Source organism: Ceratotherium simum, chromosome 28, assembly GCF_057802395.1.
Source record: "Ceratotherium simum simum isolate JZ-2026a chromosome 28, ASM5780239v1, whole genome shotgun sequence".
In the NCBI taxonomy this organism is placed as follows: domain Eukaryota; kingdom Metazoa; phylum Chordata; class Mammalia; order Perissodactyla; family Rhinocerotidae; genus Ceratotherium; species Ceratotherium simum.
The window spans coordinates 35,942,166-35,969,068 of NC_141927.1; the positions used below are offsets into that span (position 1 = coordinate 35,942,166).

General features: G+C 37.2%; 1 protein-coding gene across 7 annotated transcripts in view; it reads left to right on the forward strand.

Moving 5' to 3' along the window:
• LOC106800303 (disintegrin and metalloproteinase domain-containing protein 5-like) overlaps positions 1-26,903 on the forward strand; it is a 184,608-nt gene that overhangs the window by 101,904 nt on the left and 55,801 nt on the right. For 5 of the 7 annotated variants that reach the window (XM_087418545.1, XM_087418543.1, XM_087418542.1 and 2 more), the window contains one exon: positions 10,980-11,175. The exons of the other annotated variants lie outside the window; for them this stretch is intronic. In XM_087418545.1, coding sequence (XP_087274671.1) covers positions 10,980-11,175 — 196 coding nt within the window. The remainder of the gene's footprint in view (positions 1-10,979; positions 11,176-26,903) is intronic. 7 annotated transcript variants of the gene reach the window in all.

The following is a 26,903-nucleotide window of genomic DNA, read 5'->3' on the forward strand; positions in this document are numbered from 1 at the left end:
GGGACTGGATCCAAGTACAAGGCCATTTCAGGATCTTCTTAGATATGTTCTGGAATGTCTCCTGCTGGGTCCCTGTGCCAGCAGGACTGTTCATGTACTAGGGCTGGGAGAGGCTGGAGCCAAGTATAGGCTTTTACAGGATCTCTGGAGTTGAAGACAGGAGTGTCTCCTGCTGGGTGCCTTTGCAAGCAGGACTATTAATAGATTGCAGCTGAAAGGGGGCTGGCACCTAATATAGGGCCCTTTCTGGACTCCTAGACACAGACGGGAGTGTTTCCTGCTAGGTCTCAGGGCCAGCAGGACTGCTTGGGACTATGACTGGGGGTGGGGCATGCTGGCCGAGTATAGGGCCCAAACTAGATCTTCCGTGGTGCAAGAGGCGTGTCTCCTGCCTAGTTCCAGGCCAGCAGGACTGTTTTAAGACTTCAGTTGATAGGGACTGGAGCCTAGTTACATGGCCCTTTCAAAATCTACAGTCAAACTAAGTTTGGTGTGCTCATTTCCAAGTACTCCTGGACCATGGCCAATTCATGGGCATTTCAGGGTCCACATCTGGGACTGTTACCTGAGGCGTGCATGGATGTGACTTGAGGTCCCTTGGCCTATGGTGCTTTTAGCAGGTTCGTGGCCAAACGGGGCTGTAGCTGAGTCCTCAGGGGTATGGAGCTGTTTACAAATCTTTAGCTGGGAGCGTGTTCATCAAGTAGCTGCCTAGGCAAGGGTCTGCCTTTTCAAATTGGTTCTCCTCATTCTTAGACTCCGCCAGAGTTTCACCATCTACCTGGATCCCAAAGCTCCCACAAAGGCACTTTTGTCCATGGATTGCTGTCAAGTTATTGTTACTGAGGAGAGATATGAGCAGGGGAATTCTTATTCCACCATCTTGTGACGTCACTCTCTGTATATGCCTTTAACATTAAGTTAGGATCCAGAAGCAATTTCAGGAAACTGCCATTCTCAAAAAATGGCAAGACTTGACCTTCCTAAATTAAGAGAATGTCATAAGCAAGGAACCGAACACAATAAAATTAAAGGTGTATGAAATAACGAATGATTACAGATAAACTAAGTTTGCCATTTAAACATAAAATCAGCACTGAACTTAGCAAATACCCAAATTTCTGTGGCTCGAATTACTCATAGAGTTGGAAGATAACTATAAGAAGATAAGCCCCAATGAAAGGATCAGAGCAGAAGGAAAAATAGAGAAAAAATAATAGATCTGAAAACAAAGATGGTTTTCTTAATCAATATCAAAGAAAACTTGGTGGATTCCAGTTAAATGTGACAGCTAAACATCACTCTAGTTTACTCATTTGTCTAAAACTAATGTACAGCAACAAAGTACAGAGAAAACAACCACAGAAATATTCAGATAAAAACTCAGTGAAATTTAGATGAAATAAAAGGTTGGAATTAGGAGCAAAGACACATTTAAAATTTGTTTGCAGCTTGAAATTGTTCATTCACTCACTAACTCAAAAAATATTTTACCCCACACTGTCTAGTGTCGGGTATTATAGAGAATTAATCTTTAAACAAACAAACATTAAAAAAGATAATTTCAGATACTTATAAGTGATTTAAAAATAAAATAGTATAATAAAATAAAGAGTAAGCGAGGGTATATTTTAGCCAGGGTACACTGGTAGGTGGTCTCTGTAAGGGGTGACATTTGAGCTAATACCTAAATGACAAAGAAAAGAATTGGTGTGGAGGATTCATGTAAAATAGAAGCAATAGAAAGATCTTGAGAATGGTAAATGAGTAAAGGAGGAAAAGTGGCTTGTTATGCTCTTAAAATTTAATGACTGAGAAGGAGAGAAATGGTGTATTGGACCTAGTTTACGCAACTTTCCAGAATTGTTCTGCCATGTTTTTCTGCTTAGTGCTACTGATTAAAAAACAAAGATGCCTAATTAACATTTATTTCCAAAGTATGCATTCTCTGTTAGAAATGCCAATCCAAACCATAATTAAATAAGGTGATTGTTATACATGTTTCTAAAATGTGGTGGACAAATCAGACATTTTGTAAACTGGCTTCTGTTTTAAAGGCAATAAAATAAAACTCTGGTAATCGCTTTTTAAAAATGAAGAATTCATATGCAAAATAATTATCAGCTTCTTTAATTTACCACCCAATTTGCTATAGTGTAGTGATAGATGGTCTACTGGACTGAGTCTATGTGACTGCTCAGATATGCTTGGCCACGGCTTTCTGCTCAATTCTAATAACAGATTGTTTTGAGATGCAATGTTTTATATGCTCTTTCTGGAGACAGCCTCACTTACAGAGCAACTACATATGATTTTTGGTAAAGCCTTGGCCAGCTTGGTAATGCACCAACCATCTTGTATTTGTTTTGCTTTTATCTCAGGCTACCAATCCTTACTAAAGCATTGGGATATAAGTTTTGCTTCAAGCTCTGTTTTGTGGGGAACCTATACTAAGACAGAAGCATCAGAGAGGCAGGCAAGGGCCAGATTTTATAAGGTCATGGTATATTATTTATCTATTACTGAATAAAAAATTACCCCCAAACTTAAAACAAACATTTCCTCACAGTTTCTATGGTTCAGGAATTTGGGTGTAGCTTTGCTGAGTCCTCTGGCTCAGGGTCTCCCACAAGTGGACTGAAAATCATCAAGGATATAGAATACTTTTACCACACTATCAAACAACTTGACCAAATTGACATCTAATGAATACCACTCAACAACAGCAGAATGCCTATTATTTACAAGCACACATAGAACATCTTTGTGTGTGGACTGCAAGCTAGGTTATAAAACCAGTCTCAATATATTTTAACAGACTGAAATCATACAAAGTATATTCTCTGATGACAACAAAATTAAATTAGAAATCAACAAATGAAAGAAATTTAATAAATCCATAAATATTAGAAATGTTAAACATTTTTCAATAATCATTGTGTCGAAGAAATTACAAGGAACAATAGAAATATTTTGAACTTATGAAAACTAAAAATCTATTGCAGGCAGGTAAAGCAGTGCTTAGAGGGAAATTTTTAGCTTTAAGTACCTATATTAGCAAATAAGAAATAATTCAAATCAATCATCTAAGCTCGTACCTTAAAAAGTTATGAAAAGAAGAGCAAATTAAATCCAAGGCAAGCATAAGGAAGGATAAAAGGTTGAGAGGACGTCAGTACAACCAAAATTGCTTCTTGGGAAAAGAAAATTAATGAAAATGAACAAACTTTTACCTAGACTAAGAAAAATAGAGAGAGAGATCACACATAAAAATTGGAATTAAAAAGGGAGAATCAGTACTGACTTACAGAATTTAAAAGAATTATAAGGAAACACTAAACTTCAGTATCTAGCAAATTAGACAACTTAAATGAAAGGTGAAAATTCCTAGAAATACACAAATTACCGAAACTGACTTAAGCAGAAATAGAAAATCTGAATAGACAAGAATAAAAATTGAATTAGTAGCTTAAAATCTTTCCACAAAGAAAAGCCCAGCTCAGGTCTAGATGGCCTCACTGGTGAATTCTATCAAAAATTTAAAGAAGAAATGATCCCAGTACTCCACAGTCTCTTCCAGAAAATAAAAGAGAAAGGAACACTTTTAAAATCATTTTATGAGGACAGTTATTTCACTGATACCAAAACCGGATGAAGGTATCACAAGAAAGCAAAACTATAGATCAATATTCCTTATGAATATGGATGCAAAAATCCTTCAAAAATTACAAACAGAATCCAGACACATATGAATAGAATTATCCACCATGACCAAGCAGAATTATCTCAGTAATGCAAGTTTGGTTTAATTAATTAAACACACTATATTAATCAAATAAAGGAAAACACAATCATCTCAAAAGATGCAGAAAAATGGTCTAGCAAAATGTATTACCCACTCATTATACAATTATCAACAAATCAGAAATAGGAAGTAACATACTCATCCTGATACAGAGAATCTATGAAAAACCTATAGCTAACATCATACTGATGACAAAAGCCTGAGTGCTTTCCCCCTAAAATCAGAAACAAAGCAAGAATGTAGGCTCTTATCACTTCTATTAAACACTGTACTAGAGATGCTAGAGAGTAAGATAAGAAAAAGAAATAAAAGGCATCTGATTTGGAAGGGAAGAAGTACAGCTCTCTTTATTTTCAGACAACATGATCCTGCATGTATATAATCCTAAGGCATCTACCAAAAATACCTTTTAAAACAAATATATGAGTGTATCAAAGTCACAGGGTACACAATCACTATACAAAAATGAATTGTGTTTCTATATATAGCAGGGAATAATCTGCAAATGAAATTAGGAAAACAATTCCATTCACAATACCATCAAAAATGCTTCCAAATACATTTAATAAATACAAAACGTACACTTAAAACATTGTTGAGAAAAATAAAGAATCTAAATGGCGACATATTCCATGTGAATGCGTTGGAAGACTCAATATTGTTAAGATGGCAGTTCTCCTCTTTGACAGCGATCCCCAGTACTATCCCCAGGTTTAATGAATCGCTAGGAGGACTCACAGGACTCAACAGATAGCATACTCACGACCATGATTTATTACCACAAAAGGATACAAAGCAAAATGAGCAAAGTATATCTTTCCATTTATTTGTGTCGTCAAATTTCTTTCATCATCGTTTTATAGTTTTCAGTGTACATATCTTATACCTCCTTCATTAAATTTATTCCTAAGTATTTTATTCTGTTTGATGCTATTGTAAATGGGACTTTTCTTACTTGCATTTGCAGATCATTCATTTTTAGCATAAAGAAACACAACGGATTTTTTTAATGGTGCTTTCATATCTTGCAATTTTATTGAATTCATTTATTATTTTTAACAGTTTTTTGGTGGAGTCTTTAGGGTTTTCTATATATAGGATAATGTCATTTGTGAACAGAGACAACTTGACTTCTTCCTTTCCAATTTGGATGTCTTTTATTTCTTTTTCTTGCCTAATTGCTCTGACTAGGACTTCCAGTACTAGCCAGTTACTAGGAATGGTGAGCGAGGGCACCTTGTTAATGTGGTGTATCACATTTATTGATTTTCATATGTTCAACCATCCTTGATTCATAGAAATAAATCCCACTTGATCATGGGATATTATCCTTTCAATTTGCTGTTAACTTTGGTTTGCTAGTATTTTGTTGAGGATTTCTGCATCTACGTTCATCAGGCTTGTTCATCAGGTCAAAACTACATTGGCTTGTAGTTTTCTTTTATTGTGGTGTCTTTGTTTGGCTTTGGTATCAGGGTAGTTTTGGCCTTGTAAAATGAGTTTGGAAATGTTCCTTCCTCTGCAATTTTTGGGAAGAGGTTGAGAAGGATGGGCATTAATTATTCCTTAAATGTTTGGTAGAATTGACCTGTGAAACCAGCTGACCCTGGGCTTTTTGTAGTTAGGAGGTTTTTGATAACTGATTCAATCTCCTTATTCATTATTGGTATGCTCAGTCTTTCTATTTCTTCGTGATTCAATCTTGGTAGGTCATTTTTTGGAATTTATTCATTTCTTCTAGGCTATACAATTTGTTGGTGTATAATTGTAGTCTCTTATGGTCTTTTGTATTTCTGTGATATCTGTTGTAATATCACATCTTTCATTTATAATTTATATGAGACATCTCTTTCTTTTTTCTTAGCCTAGCTAAAGGTTTGTCAATTTTATCTTTTCAAAAAACCAGCTCTTAGTTTCGTTGATGTTTTCTCTTGTTTTCCTCATCTCTATTTTATTTATTCCTGCTCTAATCTTTAATATTTCCTTCCTTCTGTTAACTTTGAGCATCATTTGTTCTTCTTTTTCTAGTTCTTTGAGGTATTAAGTAGGTTGAGATCTTTCCTCTTTTTAATCTAGGTGTTTATCACCATGAACGTTCCCCTCAGAACTGTATGTGTCACATCCCTTAAGTTTTGAAATGTTGTATTTCCATTTTTCTTTTGTCTCAAGATATGTTTTTATTCCCTTTGATTTCTACTTTGACGCATTGTTTGTTCAGGAGTGTGTTGTTTAGTTTCTACATATTTTTGAATTTTCAAGTTTTCCTTCTGCTATTGGTTTCTAGTTTTATATCATTGTGGTCAGAAGAGATGCTTGATATGATCTCATTCTTAAATTTGTTAAGACTTTATTTTTGGCCTAACCTATGATCTGTCCTGGAAAATGTTCCATGTGCACTTGAGGAGAATGTGTATTCTGCTGCTGTTGGATGGAACATTCTGTATATGTTCGTTAGGTCCATTAGGTCTCTAGTGTTGTTCGAGTCCACTGTTTTGTTATGGATTTTTCTGAGTGGATGATCTGGTCAGTATTGAAAGTGGGGTAGTGAAGTCACCTACTGTTACTGTATGGGTGACTATTTCTCTCTTCAGTTCTGTTAATATTTGCTTTGTATAGGTATTCTGGTGTGGGTACATATATATATTTACAATTGTTTTATCCTCTTGATGAATTGACCTCTTTATCATTATATAATAACCTTCTTTGTCTCTGGTGACAATTTTTGATTTAAAGTCTATTTTATCTGATTTATATGTAGCCCTCCCTGCTCTCTGTGATTGCCGTTTGCATGGACTATTTTTTTCTATCCCTTCATTTTCAGTCTGTGTGCATCCTGAAGGCTTGAGTCACTTGTAGGCAGCATATAATTGGATATTATTTTTTATTTATCCAGCTACTATATGTCTTTTGGTTGTTGAGTGTAATTCATTTACCTTCAAAGTAATTATTGATAAGAAGGATTTGCTATTGTCATATTATTATTTGTTTTGTATATATTTTGCACTTCTTTTGTCCCATTTTTCCTCTATTATTGACTTACTTTGTGATGTGATGATTTTTTTTTTGTGGTGGTACACTTTGATTTGTTTCTCTTTATATTTTGTGTATTGACTACAAGTTTTTTTTGTGATTACCACAAGGTTTACACGAAAAGCATTTTTTAGTTATAAAAGTCTATTTTAAGCTGATAACTTTGATCTCATACAAAAACCCTACACCTTTACTTCTCTGCCTCCACGTTTTATGCTATTGATGTCATAATTAAACATCTTTTTATATTGTGTATCCATGAATATGTTCTTTCAGGTATAATTATTCTTAATACTTTTGTCTTTAAACTTTTATACTACAGTTAAAAGTGATTTACATACCACCATATTACAGTATTGGAGTATTCTGAATTTGACTATATGCTTACCTTTACAGTGATTTTTTTACTTTCATATGTTTTCATCTTGCTAACTAGCATCTTTTCATTTCGACTTGAAGAACTCTCTTTAGCATTTTTTGTAAGACAAGTCTAGTGGTGATGAATTCCTTTACCTTTTGTTTTTATGAGAAAGTCTTATCTCTTCGTCATTTCTGAAGGACAGCTTTATTGCATATAGTATTCTTGGTTGGCAGGTTTTTTTTCTTTGAGCACTTTGAAAATATCATCCCACTCTCTCCTGGCCTTCGAGGTTTCTGCTGAGTAATCTGCTTATAGTCTTTTGTGGGTTTCCTTATATATAATGAGTCACTTTTCTATCACTGCCTTCAAAATTCTCTCCTTGTCATTGACTTTTGATAATTTATTTGTAACATGTCTTTTGAAGACCTCCCTATGTTCAATCTGTTTAGAATTCTTTAGGCTTTATGCATGTTTCACTCCCCAGATTTGGGAAATTTTCTGTCATTATTTCTTTAAATAAGCTTTCTGTGCCTTTCTCTTTCTCTGCTCCTTCTGGAAGTCCCATAATGCATATATTGTTTCTTTTGATGGTGTCCCATAAGCGCCATAGGCTTTCTCTATTCTTTATTTTTTTGTTCCTCTGATTGGATAATTTCAAATGATTGTCTTTCAGTTCCCTGTTTCTTATGCTTGACCAACTGTGCTCTTGACATTCTTTATATGGAAATTTTCAGTTCAGCCATTGTATTCTTCAGATCCAGAATTTCTATTTATTTTTTTAAATCATTTTTCTGTTGGTTAAACTTCATATTGTATGGCTTTTCTGATTTTGTTTATTTGTCTATCTGTGCTCTCACTGTGCTTAAGATGATTATTTTTAATTTTTTTGTTGGACAGTTTATACATCTCCATTTCTTTGGCGTCTCCCATGGGAGCTTTGTTTTGTTCCTTTGGTGGTTTCATGTTTCCTTAATTCTTTATGTTAATTAAAGCTTTGCATTCCTGTCTTCACATTTGAAGAAGTAGCCATATTCTTCAGTGTTTACTAAGTGGCGTAGGGAGAGAAAGAAGCTAGTCACAAGTCAGCTGAGCTAGAGTTTTGGGGGGTCTCTCAGACCTTTGCTATGGGTGAGCTTGCTCCATTCCTTTATTCCGTCATGGTGGGGGCAAGCTTAGGACAGCATGCCTTCTCTCAAGCCCACAAAGACAGTCCAAGTGTGAAGAGCTCCACATTTATTCTCCCTAAGGCAGTGCCCTGAAGTGTTCAGGATTGTGCACTTTCTCCCAGTGCAGCAGAGTCAACCCAGCTGCTGATATCCATGTGTTGTTTGTGAGACTGTGCACGCTGTTGTTGGAGGCCCACATGCACAATCTGCTAGGGGTGTGGTGTGCCAGCTACAGGGGGTGTGTGTGGAGTGCTGGGGGTGTTTCTTGGCTAGTTGTGGGTGTCCTCAGGTGAAGTGTCCTATTGTTTCATTGATGGAGCTCTTGCTGGAGTCTGCAAGCCAAGTAATGTGATATGTGGCTGGTTGTTGTGATCCTCATACTGGTTGCTGTGAGCTCCCATCCATTTTCCCTACTCCTAGGTGTCCCCATACTATTCACCTGTGCCAATCCCCTCAGTGTTCTTGGTGGGGTGAGACAAAAGTGGGCTTCTTGGGGAGGGTCTCACAAGGCTGGGGAAACCAGGCTTTCATATCACTTTCATTTTCCCCTATTGGAGAAATCATGGGCTGATAGGGTCTCTCTTGGCATTGAGCTGTGCCAGCTTGGGGGAGGGGTGATGTGGGTAAAGTGCAGCTGTTCTTCTTATCCTCTTCAATGCATCTACTCTCAGGTTTCTTGCTCCACCAGAGAACTGTAACCTTTCAGCTGGATTCCTAGGCTCCCGTAAGGTATCCTCATCCATGGTAGTTGTTAAAATAGGTGTTGCTGTGTGGGTATGCAGCCTGGAGTCTCCTATTCTGCCATCTTGCTGATGTTACTCTCTTCTTCTTTTACATTATCAGACACAGTATAGTCCTAATTATTAATATTAACTGTAACTGTTTTCTAATATACACAGTACTTTCTTTACTTTGCAGTCAAGGCTGATGTGGTAGTCAGAGGCAATAATTTAACCCACCATCCCTGGTTGAGTTTTCTAAAGGGACACAGCCCTGACCATAAATTACACTTTACATACACAAACTGACAGTCTTGACAAGAATAAAAATAAATTAATAACTAAAACAAAAATAAAATCAAAGGATTTTAGGAGAAAACACTCAGAAACAAGGAGTCAACAATTTTAAAGTTTTAGGGCTGTTTGGGAATTAGAGAGCTAAGGAAAGAAAAATGAATGCCCATTAATGAAGGATTAATTAGGATGATAAAATTTAGTTCAAAGAGCATTTGAGGAACTAGGTATTTTTAAGTATTGAAAAATAAGTTGAGTGAAAGAAGCTAATCTGAAAGGTTACATAGTGTATAATTTCAGCTAAATGACATTCTGGAAAAGGCAAAACTATGGAGACAGTAAAAAGATCAGTGGTTGCCAGAGACCAAGGGGGAGATGAATAGTCAGGGCATGAAGGATTTTTAGGGCAGTGAAAAAACCCTGTATGATACTGTAACAATAGATACATGTCATTATACATTTGTCTAAACCCATAGAGTGTACAACACCGAGAGTGAAATTTAATGTAAACTATGGACTTTGAGTGATAACGATGTATCAGTGTAAGTTCATCAATTGTAACAAATGTACCACTCTAGTGGGAGATGTTGATAATAGGGGATGCTTTGCATGTGTGGAGCAGAAGCCTTATGGGAAATCTCTATACTTTCCACTCATATTTTCTGTGATCCTTAAACTGCTGTAAAAAATAAAATCTTAATAACAAAAGAAGTTATAATAAAAGTAAGATTGCCATTTATACACATTTGTAAAAGGAAGCATATTCTGAGGAAACAAGTATTGATACTTTCTCATTGTACTTATATGTATTTTCCTTTAGAAATAATTTTGATCATTGGTTTTGATTTGAATGTCAACTCCATAAACTTGGGTGATACAGTATTATGTTTTGTCTTCTCACCTATAACTTGGAGAATTTGTGTCAAATTTGCTACAGGTAGCAAATACTTGTTGACAAAGTGAGAAAAGGTATACAGAAAATCCAGTTTTTTGGGGGGGAGTTTGCATAGGATAGTGATGATAGCCATGAGGAACTGCGGCTACAGAAAGGAAACCCTAGAAGCAATCATCCAAAAAATAAGTGCTGAAGAGATCAGAGATACATAATTGGGGAAGTTTTGTTTTTAATAGTTATTTGCAATATGATATGTGAAATAAACCTTCTCCTATGTGTCGTTAAATTATCTTCTTTTAAAATCTACAAACTTTTTTCTAAATGTTTCTGATGTGTATTTATTGTTTTGTAAATGGTTGCTGATTTCTGCTTTAAGGATGGCATATGGAGAAATGATGTGAGCATAGCCATAATAGGTTCAAAGTAATTTTTACATTAATTCCGTAGCTCTTTCTTTTTTATAGTTATGCTGGTCTGTTTATCTTTGAGTTTCTCACTTCTCTCATAAGTATTACCCTCATCTTTATGCACAATAAATTCAATCACCTAAATTGCTATGCAGTGCTTAAGTAGTTGACAAGAAGACTTTAATTTCCTCCTTCCTCTTAGCAACTTAGAAAAAAATGAATGGAAATTAAAAGCCTGAAGAGAAAGAAAACTTGAATATCATTGATATGTAATCTTTTCTTGTGTTCTTTTTCCCTGGTAGATAAGACCAATTGGTATACTTTGTAGGAAATCACTTGATGAGTGTGATTTCACTGAATATTGCAATGGGGTTACCGGACACTGTGTGCCTGACACTTTTGCACGTGATGGACAGTCTTGTGATTCTGGTCAAGCCTTCTGTTATGAAGGAAGATGTCGGCTGCATACCAAACAGTGTAGAAATTTAATTGGAGGAGGTAATGACCATAATTTTCTTCTTAGTTCCTAAATTCTGATTATTCCATGCTCTGTTATTCAATTCTATAGGACAAAATTATATGTGTAATTTGTTAATGAGTGAAGTCTTGCCTAGTGTATATTAGTGTTAAAGAAAATCAAATTTTCTTGATTCTGAAAAACAAAAAATTCTGAATTTATATGGAATTCTCATTTGCACAAGGAGGGAGCCTCAAGTAGAAATGCAACTTCTTGGAAGATTATATAGAATTTGTGATGGTGAAGTTTAGTTTAGACTTAAATGAAACAAGAGTTTTTACTAGAACAAAGCAGGGCTAACCACTGATATGTTGGATTTCAAGAGTGGGTCTGTTCCAAGAGGCTTGCTGATGAGTGAGGGCTTCAGGTTATGAACTGTCTAGTCCAGTTTGTTAGCTTCCTATAAATGTGTGGACCATTAGCTACATTGAAATACACAATTTACTGCACATATGCAGTTCATGTTCTTTGGGAGAGTGAAATTTTTCATCCTCAGTCCTCCCTTTAGGCCTTCCTTAGCCAGGTCTTAGGAGAGAACTCTTAAGTATTGTCTAGATCAATATGAATGCCAGGAATTTGAGGAGGAGATGAGATAGAGGATTTGGTGACTATTAAAATTTTGTTCTGCTTTTGTATCAGAATCATAGTTGCACCATCTGGCAAGACAATGGCTACATTAGAGCAGTGTTTAAAATGTAAGTGAGATATGAACAAATGAGCAGTAAGATTAAGAGGAACGTAAAAGTACTCCAGATCTATGATTCAATGTTTCCCCAAGTAAAACCAGGAAAATAAATCTCAGTACTGGCCAGATAAATTTAGAGCCAGGTAGCGGGATGTCAGCTAGGCGTCCCCTAGGTTGTTTATCTTATTTACTGTTTCTTTAGTATTAGCAGTGATTTCAAATGATTTTAAAGCCCTCTGTGAGAATTGCAGATGTATAACAGTCTTCTCTCCAAATAGTACAGATTTCTTCTAAGAGACAGGTATAACATCTAAAGCATCTTGATTTCAAAGTAATGTCTGTCCAATCCTAGTGATCGCTTGTGTTAATGCATCTAGGACATGATAAGTCTGGGTCAATCGATCAGCTTTTGTACTTATTTTTGGAAAACAATGCCATTTTGTAAGCCTCCTGCAGAGCTTGGGGGCAAAAATAAACTGTTGAAAATTTGCCCTCAATCATCACTGTATTTCAATCTGAGTGAACTATCATTCTTTGACGAGATCATCTATGGACACTAGTTAACTAGAATGGTCTTGAGTTGGGTTTGCTATAATTCTGAAGTAGGCATTAGCTTTTCAAGATAAAAACTGTATATGATTTATAGTCAACAGCCAATAAAAATCTTATTCCATAGACCTAATACAAGTCATCACATGTCACCAAATTATTGGTTTCTGGTTAAAATATGCCTATGGGGTTGTAATATTGAAAGATATAGCTTATGCATGAAGTAATATCATTTAAAGTAGACAAATCTATAGACCTATGGTAAACGACCTTGATTTTAGGTAGTAAGTTTTTTTTTTTCCTGATTAGATCCATAAAGACACTTTAACTGGAAATGTACTTCCTTTTTCTGAGCTCTTTACCAAATTTTGTTTTTGTAAACATCTAGCCCCTACAGCATGCTCGTCAGTGTAATTTCTGTACATGCAGAAACTTCCTATTCTAGGTAGAGTAGAAAATGATGGTAAAGTTTTGGGGTCATTGAGTTTGTGGTGATATTTGTCCTCTAGAGGGTAGAAAGTCTCATTAGTTGTAAAGTCACATACATTATTAGGGGAAATTGTCACCAAATTGAGTTGTGTGGCAACTAAAGGGATGTGAGTTACATTAGGGATTCTCAACCTCAGCGTTATTGATATTTTAGGCCAGACAATTCTTTGTTGTGAGAGGTAGGGGTGAGGGGGATTGTTCTGTGCATTGTAGCATAGTTAGCAGCATTAATGGCTTTTGCCTACTAGACACAATGCTTGCAGACATTTTTGGTTTTCAGGACTGGGGTGGGACTCATACTGGCTTCTAGAGGGTGGAAGTCAGGGATACAGCTAAACATCCTACAATGCACGGAACAATCCATACAACAAAGAATTATTCAGTCCCAAACGTAAGGACTTACTAATGCCATCTTATTAATTGCTTTCTCACTGTTTTATGGAAGAAAATATTTGCAAATTATATATCTGATAAGAGATTGATAATAGAATATGTAGAAAACTCCTAAAACTCAATGACAAAAAGCAAACAGCCCAATTCAAAAATGGGCAAAGGACTTGAGCAGACATTTCTCCAAAGAAGACATACAAATGGTTAATAAGCACATGAAAAGAAGCTCGACATCACTAATCATTAGGGAAATGCAAATCAAAACTACAATGAGAGGCTGACCCTGTGGCGTAGTGGTTAAGCATGGCGCACTCTTCTTTGGTGGCCCGGGTTTGCGGGTCCAGATCCCAGGTGCAGACCTACACCACCGTTAAGCCATGCTGTAGTGGTGATCCACATACAAAATAGAGGAAGATTGCCACGGATGTTAGCTCAGGGCTAATCTTCCTCAAGCAAAAAGAGGAAGATTGGCAACAGATGTTAGCTCAGAGTGAATATTCCTCACCAAAACGACAACCCCACGCCCTGCCAAAAACCCTGCAATGAGATCCTACCTCACACCCATTATGATGGCTACTATCAAAAAAAGAGCAGCGGGGTTGGGGGCCCAGCCTGTGGCCGAATGGTTAAAGTTCCATGCACTCTGCTTCGGCAGCCTGGGTTCATGGGTTTGGATGCTGGATGCAGACCTATACCACTCATCAAGCCATGCTGCGGTGGTGACCCACATACAAATAGAGGAAGACTGGCACTGATGGTAGCTCAGGGCTAATCATCCTCAAGTGAAAAAAAAAATAGCAGAAGATTGACAATGGATGTCAGCTCAGGGCCAATCTTCCTTAAGCAAAAAGAGGAAGATTGGTGACAGATGTTAGCTCAGGGCAAATCTTCCTAAGCAAAACAAACAAACAAAAAAAAACCACAGAAATAAACAATTGTTGGTGAGGATGTGGAGAAATTGGAAACCTTGTGCTCTGTGGGTGGGAATGAATGTAAAATAGTATGCCACTGTAGAAGACAGTATGGAAGTTTCTCAGTCAATTAAAAGTAGAATAGCCATATGACCCAGCAACTCCACTTCTGAATATATACTAAAAGAATTAAAAGCAGTGTCTGGAAGAGATATTTGTATACCCATATTCACAGCAGCGTTATTCACAATAGCTAAAACTTGGAAGCAACCGAAGTGTCCATCAATGAATGAATGGATAAAGCAAAATATGTTATATACAAGCAGTGGAATATTATTCAGCCTTAAAAAGGATGGAAATTTTGCCATATGCTAAACATGGATGAACTTTGAGGACATTATGCTAAGTGAAATTAACCAGTTATAAAAAGACAAATACTGTATCATTCCACTGATATGAGGTACTTAGCATAGTCAAAATCATAGATCCAGAAAGTAGAATGGTGATTGGCAGTGGCTTGGAGGAGGGATAAATAGAGTTATTTTTAAATAGGTATAGAGTTTCAGTTTTACAAGATGAAAACAGTTATGGGGGTGGATGGTAGTGATAGCTGCACAACAATGTGAATGTATTTAATACCACTGGACTATACACTTAAAAGTGGTTAAGATGGTAAACTTTATGTTATGTGTATTTTAACACAATAAAAAATCTGTGGAAAAACAAACAAAATCAAATTCATTTGATACGTGGAAACTCTCTCTCTTTATGATTCTTTAGAGTAATCCAGCTAAAATTTTTTAAAAGTTTTATTGCATTATTTCTTTACTCCGACACCCACTAGCAATTAGTATTTTACTCTTTTAACATCATATTTTGTGTATTTACATCTAAATATTTAATTTCTTGAAGCTTGGGAACTATTTTTCCCCATCTTCTGTTCTTTTGTGAGTATCTAAAATAGACTTGATACATAATAAATATATGTGGATTTTTTTTTTAAAGGAGGGATGCTTTATGCCACCACGATTCTGACATCACTCCCTTTAGCATTTCATGTAAGGCAGATCTAGTAGTCATTAACTCATTCAGCTTTTATTTGTCTGGAAAGATTTCATATCTCCTTAATTTTTGAAGAACAGTTTTGCCTGGAGTAGTATTCTTCATTGGCAGTTTTTTATTTCAACACTTTGAATATATCACCCCACCACCTTCTGGCCTGTGTAGTTTCTGCTGGAAAATCCACTCATAGTTTTATGGGGATTCCCATGTATATGACAACTCACGTTTCTTTTTATACTTTCAAAATTCTCTGTCTTTGAATTTTGACCATTTGATTATAATGTGTCTTGGTATGGATTTCTGTGGGTTCAACTTATTTGAGCTTCTTTGGTCTTCCTCCATCTGGACATCCATTTCTTTCCTCTGATTTGGGAAGTTTTTAGCCATTAGCCATTATTTCTTAAATATGCTTTCTGATCCTTTCCTTCCTATTCTTCTTCTGGAGCTCCCGTAATGCATATATTAGTCTTTTTGATGATGTCCTATTAGTCCCTTAAGCTTTCTTCACTCTTTTTCATTCTTTTACCTTGTTTACTCTTCTTATTAAGTAATTTCCAATGATTTGTCTTTTACTTTGCTGATCCTTTATTCTTCTCGATCTAGTCTGCTGTTGAACCCCTCTAGAGCATTTTTCAGTTCAGTTAGCATATTGTCAGCTCCAAGATTTCTGTTGGTACTTGGGACTGTGGACAAATGGATCAACTCTTTCCCTCCCAAGGTGGAAGTTGACAGCTGGGATTATTCATCCACTCACTCTGTGGTGAGCAGTATGGAGTACTATTGATGTCTACTAGCCCAAGCTACCATCTCTCTTGTCCCTTGAACAACTAGACTATTAAGACCCATCAGAGCTCCCAGAACTAGCAAGAGAGACTCCAGTTCTTTGGGCAGCCCCCTTGGAAATATATGGGTGCTGGAGCTGCAAACAAATCCCTTTCCTCTGCTGGGTGAAGCTGGGAGCTAGGTGGTCTCTTCCTGCTTGTAAGACACTGCACCAGCATAGGGTCTCTGATGAGAAAGTGTCATGAGTCTCCTTACTGGCTTTAATGAGTCTGGTTTTGCATTCTCCTGGAGTAAAGGAGCCTTTCATTCAGTTTAGGATTCATCACAACAGGAGTTTCTCCATGAATTTTTGCTGAATCAGTGCATTTGTAAGAGAGAAGGAGAATCCAGGGCTTCCTACACTGCCGTGTTGCTGGTATCTTTCTCCCTCTGGAACATCTTCCCCCCAGCATTATTGAAATATAATTGATATATAACACTGTGTAAGTTTAAGGTGTACACCATGTTGATTTGATACATTTATATATTGCAAAATGATTACCACCTTTAGCATTGCCTAACACCTCTATCCTGTCACATAATTACCATTTCTTTTTTTGTGGTGAGAACTATGAAGATTTATTCTCTCACCAACTTTCAAGTATATAATACAGTATCCTTGGCTATAATCACATACTGTACATTAGATCCCCAGAACTTGTAAATATTGTAACTGGGAGTTTGTACCCTTTGACCAATATCTCCCTATTTCTGCTACCCAAGCCCCCACTAACTACCACACTAGTCTCTTGTTTCTCTGTGTTTGGCTTTTTTAGATTCCACATATAAGTGACATCATACACTATTTGTCTTTCTCTGTCTGATGTATTTCACTTAGTATAATGCCTTCAAGGTTCATCCAGGTTGTCTCCAATGGCAGAAATTCCTTCTTTTCATGGCTGAATAGTATTCATATGTATATATAATATCCGTATACATATATAAATAATGTGGTACATATATATATATCACATTTTCTTTTACATTCATCCATTGATGGACAATTAGGTTGTTTTCATATCTTGGGTATTGTGAATAAGGCTGCAATTAATGTTAGGGTGAAGGTATCTGATTTCAATTCCTTAAGATATACACCCAGAAGTAGGATTGCTGGATCATATGGTAGTTCTAGTTTTAAGATGTTGAGAAACTTCCATACTGTTTGTCATACTGTTAGGATTGCTTTGGCTATTTGGGGTCTTTCGTCACTCCACAAAATTTAAAGGATTGCTTTTTCTATTTCTGTGAAAAATGCTGTTGGAATTTTGAGAGGGATTTCATTGAATCTATAGATGGCTTTGGGTAATATGGACATTTTAACAATATAATTCTTGTAATACATGAATATTGGATATCTTCCCATTTGTTCGTGTTGTCTTCAATTTCTTTTATCAAAGTCTTGTTTTCAGTGTACAGATATTTCACCTCCTTGGTGAAATTTATTCCTAGATATTTTATTTTTGGATGCTATTGTAAATGGGAATAATTTATTTATTTCTCTTTCAAATGTTTTGTTATTAGTGGGTAGAAATGCAACTTGTCTGCTGTATGTTGACTTTGTATCCTGCAAGTTTACTAAATTCATTTATTAATTCTAAGAAGTTTTTGAAGTCTTAGGATTTTCTATATGTAAGATTATATCATCTGCAAAGGTAGTTTTATTTCTTCCTTTCTAATTTGGATGCCTTTTATTTCTTTGTCTTGCCTAATTGCTCTAGCTAGGATTTCCAGTACTATATTGAGTAGGAATGGTGAGAGTGGGCCTTGTTGTCTTTTTCCTGATCTTAGAGGAAAAGCTTTCAACCTTTTAGAATTGAATATGATATTGGCTGTGAATTTTTTCATATATGGCCTTTATAGTGTTGAGGTATGTTCCTTCTATACCCAATTTGTTGAGCATTGTTATCATGAAAGGATGGTGTATTATGTCAAATGCCTTTTCTACATCTGAGCCAATCATATCCCTTTTTTCTTTCGTACTCTTAGTGTGGTATATTACATTTATTGATTTGCATATGTTGAACAATCCTTGCATCCCAGGGGTAAATCCCACTTGATCGTGGTGAATTATCCTTTTAATGTGCTGTTGAAATTGGTTTGCTAATATTTTGTCGAGAATTTTTGCATCTGTATTTATCAGGGTTATTGATCTGTAATTTTATTTTCTTATAGTATCCTTCTCTGGCTTTGGTAACAGGATAATGCTGGCCTCATAAATTGAGTTTGAAAGTATTTCTTCCTCTTCAATTTTTTTGGAAGAGCTTGAGAAGGATTGGTGTTAATTATTCTTTAAATGTTTGGTAGAATTCACCAGTGAAACCATCTGGTCCTGGGCTTTTCTGTTTTGGAAGGTTTTTGATTACTGATTCAATCTTCTTATTTGTTATTGGTCTGTTCAGATTTTCTATTTCTTCCTGATTCCCTCTTGATAGTTCATATGTCTTTTAGGATTTTATCCATTTCTTCTAGATTATCCAGTTTGTTGATATGCAGTTGTTCATAGTAGTCTCTCATGATCCTTTGTATTTCTTTAGTATCAGTTGTAATGTCTCCTCTTTAAATTCTGATTTGATTTATTTGAGTCCTCTTTTTTTATGAGTTAGTCTAGTTCAAGTTTTGTCAATTTTGTTTATCTTTTCAAAAAAAAAACCCAGCTCTTAGTTTCATCGTTCTTTTCTGTTGTTTTCTGGTCTCTATTTCATTTATTTCCACTCTGATCTTTGTTATTTCCTTCCTTCTATTAACATTGGGCTTAGCTTTTCTAGTTCCTTGTTGTGTAAAGTAAGGTTCTTTGTTTGAGATCTTTCTTTTCTCTTAATGTAGGCATTTATCGCTATAAGTTTCTTTATAGAACTGCTGCATCCTATAGGTTTTCATATGTTATGCTTCCATTTTTTCTTGTTTTGTTATTTCTTGATTTCTTCTTTGACTTATTGGTAGTTCTGGAGCATGTTGTTTAATCCTCACATATTTGTTAATTTTCCAGCTTCATTTCTGTTGTCGATCTCTAGTTTTATGCCATTGTAGGTGGAAAACATACTTGGTATTATGTCAGTCTTCTTAAATTTCCTAAGCTTTGTTTTGTGACCTAACATGTGCTCTATACTGGAGAATGTGCCATATGCACTTGGGAAGAATGTGAATTCTGCTGCTGTTAAATGGAATGTTCTGTGTATGTCTGTTCGTTCCCTTTGGTCTAATGTCTGGTTCAAGTCCAGCGTTTCCTTGTTGATTTTTTATCTGGATGATCTATCCATTGTTGATAGGGGTGTATTGAGTTCCCCTACTATTATTGTGTTGTCCATTTCTCACTTCAGATCTGTTAGTACTTGCTTAATATATTTTAGGTGCACCAATGTTGGGTGCATATATATTTAAGATTGTTACATCCTCTTGATGAATTGACCTCCTTATTATTACATAATGACCATGTTAGTCTCTCATTACTGTTTTTAGCTTAAAGTCTATTTTGTATAATATAAATATAGCTACCCCTGCTCTCCTTTGGTTTCCACTTGCATGGAATATATCTTACCATCCCTTTACTTTCAGCTTCTGTGTGTCCTTAAGGCTCAAGTGAGTCCCTCATAGGCAGTATAGTTGGGTCTTGTTTTTTTGTCCATCCAGCCACTCAGTGCCTTTTGATCAGAAAATTCAATTCATTAACATTTAGAGAATTACTGATGCTTAATGACTAACTAATGCCTTCTTATTTATTTTGACTAATTAATGCCATCTTATTAATTGTTTTCTGGCTGCTTTGTAGTTCCATTTTTTTCTTCCTTTCTTTCTGCCTTCTTTTGTAAATTGATGATTTTCTGTAGTGGTATGCTTGATTACCTTGTATTTCTCTTTTGTGTATCTACTTTAGATGTTTGCTTTGTGGTTCCCATGAGGCCCACATAAAACATCTTACATATATATAACCGTCTGTTTTTTTGTGTGAGGAAGACTGGCCCTGAGCTAACATCTATTGCCAATCCTGCTCCTTTTTTCCCCCTTTTCTCCCCAAAGCCCCAGTAGATAGTTGTATGTCATCATTGCACATCCTGCTAGTTGCTGTCTGTGGGACGCCACCTCAGCATGACCAGACAAGAGGTGCATCGGTGTGCGCCCAAGATCCAAACTCGGGCTGCCACTTGCAGAGCATGTGCACTTAACCGCTAAGCCACGGGGCCGGCCCCTATAACAGTCTGTTTCATCCTGATAGCAATTTAACTTTGGTCACGTTCCAAAAATTCTATCCTTTTACTCCCCTGTTTTATATTTTTGATGTCACCATTTACATGTTTTTTTTTAATTGTGGTATAATCGACATATATCGTTATATTAGTATCAGGTGTACAACATAATGATTTAGTATTTATACATATTGCAAAGTAATCACTACAATAAGACTAGTTAACATCTGTTACCATACACAGTTACAAATGTTTTTCTTGTGATGGGAACTGCATCTTTTTATATTGTGTATCCCTTAACAAACTGTTGGAGCTATAGCTGCTTTTAATACTTTTGTCCTTTAACCTTTATAGTAGAGTTAAGTAGTTAACACATCACAATATTATAATATTAGTGTATTCTGAATTTGACTGTATGCTTATTTTTACCAGTACGTTGCATATTTTCATGTAACTAATTAGCATCCTTTTGTTTCAACTTGTAGAACTTCTTTTAGCATTTCTTGTAAGGCAAGTTTAGTGGTGATGAATTCTCTCAGCTTTTGTTTATTAGGAAAAGTTTTTATTTCACTTTCAATTCTGTAAGACAACTTTTCTGGGTAAAGCATTCTTGGTTGAATTTCTTTCTTTTAGCATTTGACTATATCACCCCATTTTCTCCTCTCTTGCAAAGTCTCTGCTGAGAAATTTTTCTCTTGCTGCTTTTATAATTCTCTTGTCTTTGGTTTTAGATAGTTTTATTATTATGTGTATTAGAGAAGATCATTTTGAGTTGAAATTTTGAGGCAATGTATAAGCTTCATGAACTTGGATGTCTAAATCTCTCTCCAGGGTTGGGAAGTTATTAGCCATTATTTTTTTAAATAAACTTTCTCTTTCTCCCTCTCTTTTCCTGGTCGGGCTCCAGTAATGTATTCATTATTTCTTTGATTGCATCCCATAAATCCTGTAGGCTTCCTTAATTCCTTTTCATTTTGTTATTTTTCTTCTCTGATTGGATAATTTTAATTGATCTGTCTTTTTTTTTTTTTTGTGAGGAAGATCAGCCCTGAGCTAACATCCATGCCAATCCTCCTCTTTTTTCTGAGGAACACCAGCCCTGAGCTAACATCTATTGCCAATCCTCCTCCTTTTTTTTTTCCCTTTTCTCCCCAAAGCCCCAGTAGATAGTTGTATGTCATAGTTGCACATCCCTCTAGTTGCTGTATGTGGGACGCCATCTCAGCTTGGCTGAACAAGTGGTGCATCGGTGCACGCCTGGATCCGAACCTGGGCCACCAGTAGCGGAGCATGCACACTTAACTGCTAAGCCACGGGGCCAGCCCCTAATTATGTCTTGTAGCTCATTTATTTTCTCTTGCTTGTTCAAGTCTGCTGATGAAGCTCTCTATTGAATTCTTCAGTTCAGTCATTATATTCTTCATCTCCAAAATTGTTTTTTTATAATGTTTTCTATCTATTGAACCTCTCAATTTGTTCTTGTATTGTTTTCCCTATATCATTAAATTGTTTCTCTGTTTTCTCTTGTAGCTCTCTGAGTATCTTTAGAACAATTATTTCAGATTCTTTGTTAGACATTTCCTGGATCTCCATTTCTTTGGGGCCACTTTACTGTGTGTTCTTTTGGTGGTAACATATTTCCCTGATTTTCATGATCCTTGTAGACTTGTGTAGGTGTCTGTGCATTTGTTGAAGCAGTCACCTTTTCTAGACTTTGTGGACTGACTTTGGTAAGGGAAGTCTTTACCTTGCAGGTGGGGGCATTCTAGACTGTGCTGTGACCATGGGTCTAATGGAGCAGGGCATCAAGTGTGGGGGTGCATGGTGGCACCAGGTCTGGGAGGCGTGTGCTGTCTCTTTGGCTCAGGCTGCTGGTATTGACAACTATGTGGTCCTTGATGAGCACTGTTGGGGTCTGCAGTGTCTGTAAGGGCTGCTGGAGTCCTAAGCATCCCCAATAGTTCTGGCAGGTGGGGACTAAGGGCAGGCAGTGTGGTGGCCAGAGCTAGTGCTGTGCATACACTGTCTTCAGGGGCCAGCTTCAGGCGTCCATGTATTGCAAGGCCAAGTTGCAGACACACACCTAGTGATAGGGACTAGGTCAAGTAGCAAGGCCTGGGGTCAACTATGGGCTCACTGGCAGCTGCAGAGTCCCTGGCTTTTGGCATGCTCTCCTGTGACTGCACACTCTTCCTCAGGTCTGCACACTGTAGTGGAGTTCAGCGACAGGGGTTGAGCTGGAGGCATGCAGATACACAGCTGGAGGGCCTAGCTACAGATCAGTGCCATGGTGCTGGCAAGTGACAGAAGGCAGGACCTGATTCAGGCTCAGAAGCCTCTGTCTGTTGATGCACTCACTCATGGCTGCACATCCTCCCCCACAAGGCATATGCATTGCAGTGGAGGCCAATGAGAGGTGTCAGGCTGGTGATGTGCAGGTGCACAGCTAGAGGGGCTAGCACCAAGCACAGACATGGTGGTGGGGTTCAGCTGGGTGGTCTAGGCTTGCAACTTGAATTCATGCAGCTGCAGAAGCCCTAGCTGACTGCAGGCATTGCTCCTCGGCTCTGATGGGGGTAGTAATTGTCTAGGATCACTGGTGTCTTATACTTGCACCACATCAGAGACCTTGGATGGCTATTGATGTGGTTTCTGAGGTTCAGTGGGGTGAAGGATTCAGGTGCTGGTGTCAGTGAATGTGAGTACTTGTGGGGTGAAAGCTAGCAGAGATCTGCATAAGGTCCTCAGCCACTGTGCTGGTCATTGCCTTTGTCAATGGAAAAATCTGCTGAGTTCACCGCAGAGCAAGTCTCTGTGAACTGCAATCCTCTGGCTCTGTGTCTGCTCTTAATACCCTCTGCTTTTCTTACTTGTTCCTAGCTGGCTTACTATGCCTCAGCTGTGCCAGTCTGGGTGGGGTGAAACTGAAGCGAGACCTTTGTACAGTGACCTGAGAGGCTAGAGAAGTTTGGTTGCTCACTCTTCTCTTCCTTTCCTGGCAAGAGGAACTCTTTCTAGCAGGGAAGTTCCTCCTTAGCGCTGAACAATGCTGGTGTGGGGGATGGGATGTTGCAGGCAAAATGAAGTTGTCTTTTTTCTCTTGTATGATTTTTCTCAGTTTTTTTATTTCAGTATGTTGCTAAAATTTCATAAGTGGACTCTAGTGGTTTCCCAGAGCTCTTTTTATTCATGGATAGCTGTCCAATCATTGATCTTTGTGGGAGGATGGAGAAGCTGGGTTCTCCTACATGGGCATTTTTTCCCACTTACTCTTCTCTCTCTGGAATATATTTTTTATGGCTCTTAGTTCAGGTCTAGACCATGGCTTAAATTTCATTTTCATTGTTATTCTCTATGCCACAATATTAAGCAGGTATAGAATCATTAGATTGGTAGTTTCCTTGAGGAAAAAGTAATTTCTATAGGCATTTGAGGAAGCAAATAGAAAAAAACTGGAAGACTATAGGTGGTAATGTCAAAGCAGGGGAAAGAATGTTACAGGCACGAGGAGGATAAATTTAAGAGTGGTTTCTATTCTTTGGATTTTGCCAGAGAATTTTTGAGGGTGCAATTTGGAGGTCAGAATTTTGTTTTGAAGCCTTAGGATATCAACAATAAAGACTGACCCTTGAATATTTCGCAATTTTCCTCTCTTCTGTTCTCAAGCTCTTAGATGTATTACCTTTGCCATGTCAAAAGTTTCCCATGATGGCAATTATAATCCTAAATTATCTTTGGTGAAATTGTACTGCTTGATGAAGTAAGCTAAGAATTGGGATTAAACTGAGAATCTGTTCAGCAAAATTCTGTCAGGTGTGTGTTTTACATGCAGAAAGGGAAGTTTTAACACAGAGTCACTACAGACAGCATCTGGAAGATATAAGACTGCATCTCAGTCTTTTGATTATTTCCTTCAATACTGTACAGTTAATGGCAAGAAACAATTAGCCTCAGACTATGGAACATGGTAGGGAGGTTTCCTTTGTTAAAGTGAGATTGATTTTAAACAAGACAGACTCTCCTTCTGAGGGTTTTTTAGGGAAACTCAGGGCAAAGTTTGTTGTTCCAGTGAATGAACACCAGTGCAAGGGGCCCTCTTACATGTTTTTTCTCAAGGCTGGACTAAACAATAACTTATAGCATCTATGTCACCATCTAAGTCCTCTGAGGTTTCTTTTAAAACACTCAATGCAGGGGCAGGCCTGGTGGCACAGTGGTTAAGTGCGCGCCCTCCACTTTGGCGGCCCGGGGTTCACAGATTCAGATCCCGGGTGTGCACCGTCGCACAGCTTGTCAAGCCATGCTGTGGTGGTGTCCCATATAAAGTAGAAGAGGATGGGCATAGATGTTAGCCCAGGGCCAATCTTCCTCAGCAAAAAAAGAGAAGAATTTGCTTCCAATGTTAGCTCAGGGATTATCTTCCTCACTCACAAAAAAAATTAACATAAATTAAAATAAATCAAACAAAATAGTCAATGCAGAGTCAAATATCATAAACAGAAAAGACAAACAATTCCATAACTTAATAAAAGCAACAGCATATAAAGTCCTCCCCTCACCTTTTTTTTTTTTTACTGAAGGAGAGAATTTCTTATCACAGATTTAATTTCATTCTACAATTTTCAAAGCTTCAAGAGTCCATCAAAGCACACAGGGTTGCACAATGACCTAATGGTAACAATTATAGGATAGAAATGCAGCAGTACAATGAAAAGTAGTTTAGCATTTCTGATTGCCACTGGAGATACTTACCAGAATGAGACTTGAACACAGAGGGCTCAGGAAATGTTCAGTTCTGTTCTATAGTATTACAGTTCCAATGACTAAAATGGACAAGAGGCCTCAAGGTATTTCCAGTAGAAGACCTTCAGGTGACCATAAATTGACTCTACTCTGAAAACCAAAAAGCTGAATTTGTTTAGAATTCTTGCTCAAGCAGGGAGAAAACAGCAAAAGGAAAGTTAATTTCTCACTAAATAGAGGAAAGAATGAGATTATATAGAAAGAATGCCATGCTGTGTCATATTTGAGCCTGAGATAAAGAGAAAAAGGTGCACCTCTATATTTTTCCATCTCCCATATTTTGAGCCAAGTGGAAAAAGTTAAAAGTTTTATTAATAACAAAAACTACATGACTATATATAAGGTTGCATGCTTAAGAGAAGGCCTACCCCTTTGCTTGCGACAAATTAAAGGTATATTTGAAAGTATATTTGATGAACGTAAAACTTTAGTATAATCAAAATATTTTGGATGAGAGAGACATCAGAGTCTGGTTACTTAACTTCTCTTTACGAAGAAAGTGAAGTCCAGAGAGGTGACACAACTTGTTCTATATCACACTGTCTAGGGGAGAGAGATGGATCTAAACACTGATTCCTGACCCCATTCAATGATTCACTCACTTACTCATTGTACCCTCCAGCATGGAGTGGACATTAGAAACTACATAGAACCTATATAGCATTTTACTCCACCCCTGCGTGACTAAAAGCCACAGAAGACTCTTGGTCCAAGGGCCACTGATGATAACAAGCTAGTGATGATTTCAGGGTTCAGATTACATAAGGTTCTATTACTTTCAGCTCACCTGAATTAATTCTAACTCTAAAAATTACATACATTTTTTTCTTTGCTTACTAATGTGCTGCTCAGTCTCATAATTTCAGCCTAGGCAATCCAAGTGTAGGTCTCCATTGACGGCAACTTCTTTCTATTTTACACTGAAGGGTGTATTTATCAGACCATCTGCCCCCAGCCAGGGCCTGTTTTATTATGTTTTCATTTTCCTAAGCTCCATTAGACATTGCAGTGATGGATGGGGTCTGGAGTATTTTTACATGGAAACATTTGATGGAATTGGCTCACCATTTTCTTCTCTCTGTCTCAGATATTCAATCACAGGAGACTAAAATAATGCTTTCTTTTGATTGTATTTACTCTACACTTCAACTGCTGAGACCCCCTAAGGGGTCAAATTTAGGATACTAAATTTTCTTATAATACTCTTGAGCATTTAGCTCAGTGTCACCAAGTGCAGGACACTGGGTCTCCTCACCCATAAATATCTACCTACATTCTTCACAGTCCTGCCCTGGAAATAAAATGTGGTGGGAAAGCGCTGCGAGTTATAAAATACAAAGGATTAACAACTAAAGCCAACAATTAGATGGAAGTCCACAAAATAAATGCCCTTCCTCTAGAGATTCTTGCAGCCACATGAGGAAACAAAACAAAACAGAAACAAACCAAAAAAGAAAAAACTCAAAAATCAAAACCAAAATACAGTTATTGACTTTTACTTGGCCCTGCCAGGTGAGACATGTGTCCTCTTTATGCCACTACCTTCTGAGAACCTCTGCCAAGAGCATTCCCACACCGGGTCATTGCAGTTCCTGATGTGCACAGCCATTGGCATTGTCTGTCCAAGAACGTGCACCTGGGGTTGTGGGAACTGAGGTGACTTCAGCACCACTGTAAGAGTGTCAAGGTTCTGTCCTAAAGTGTCCCAAACTTAACCTCCAATCACTATCTTTGTGCTTTTGGGTTTTGTGGTGATCTCAATTCGAAGCCTGTGAAATGGAGGCAAGGACAGGAAAGTTGCTGCCATTTATCCCTAA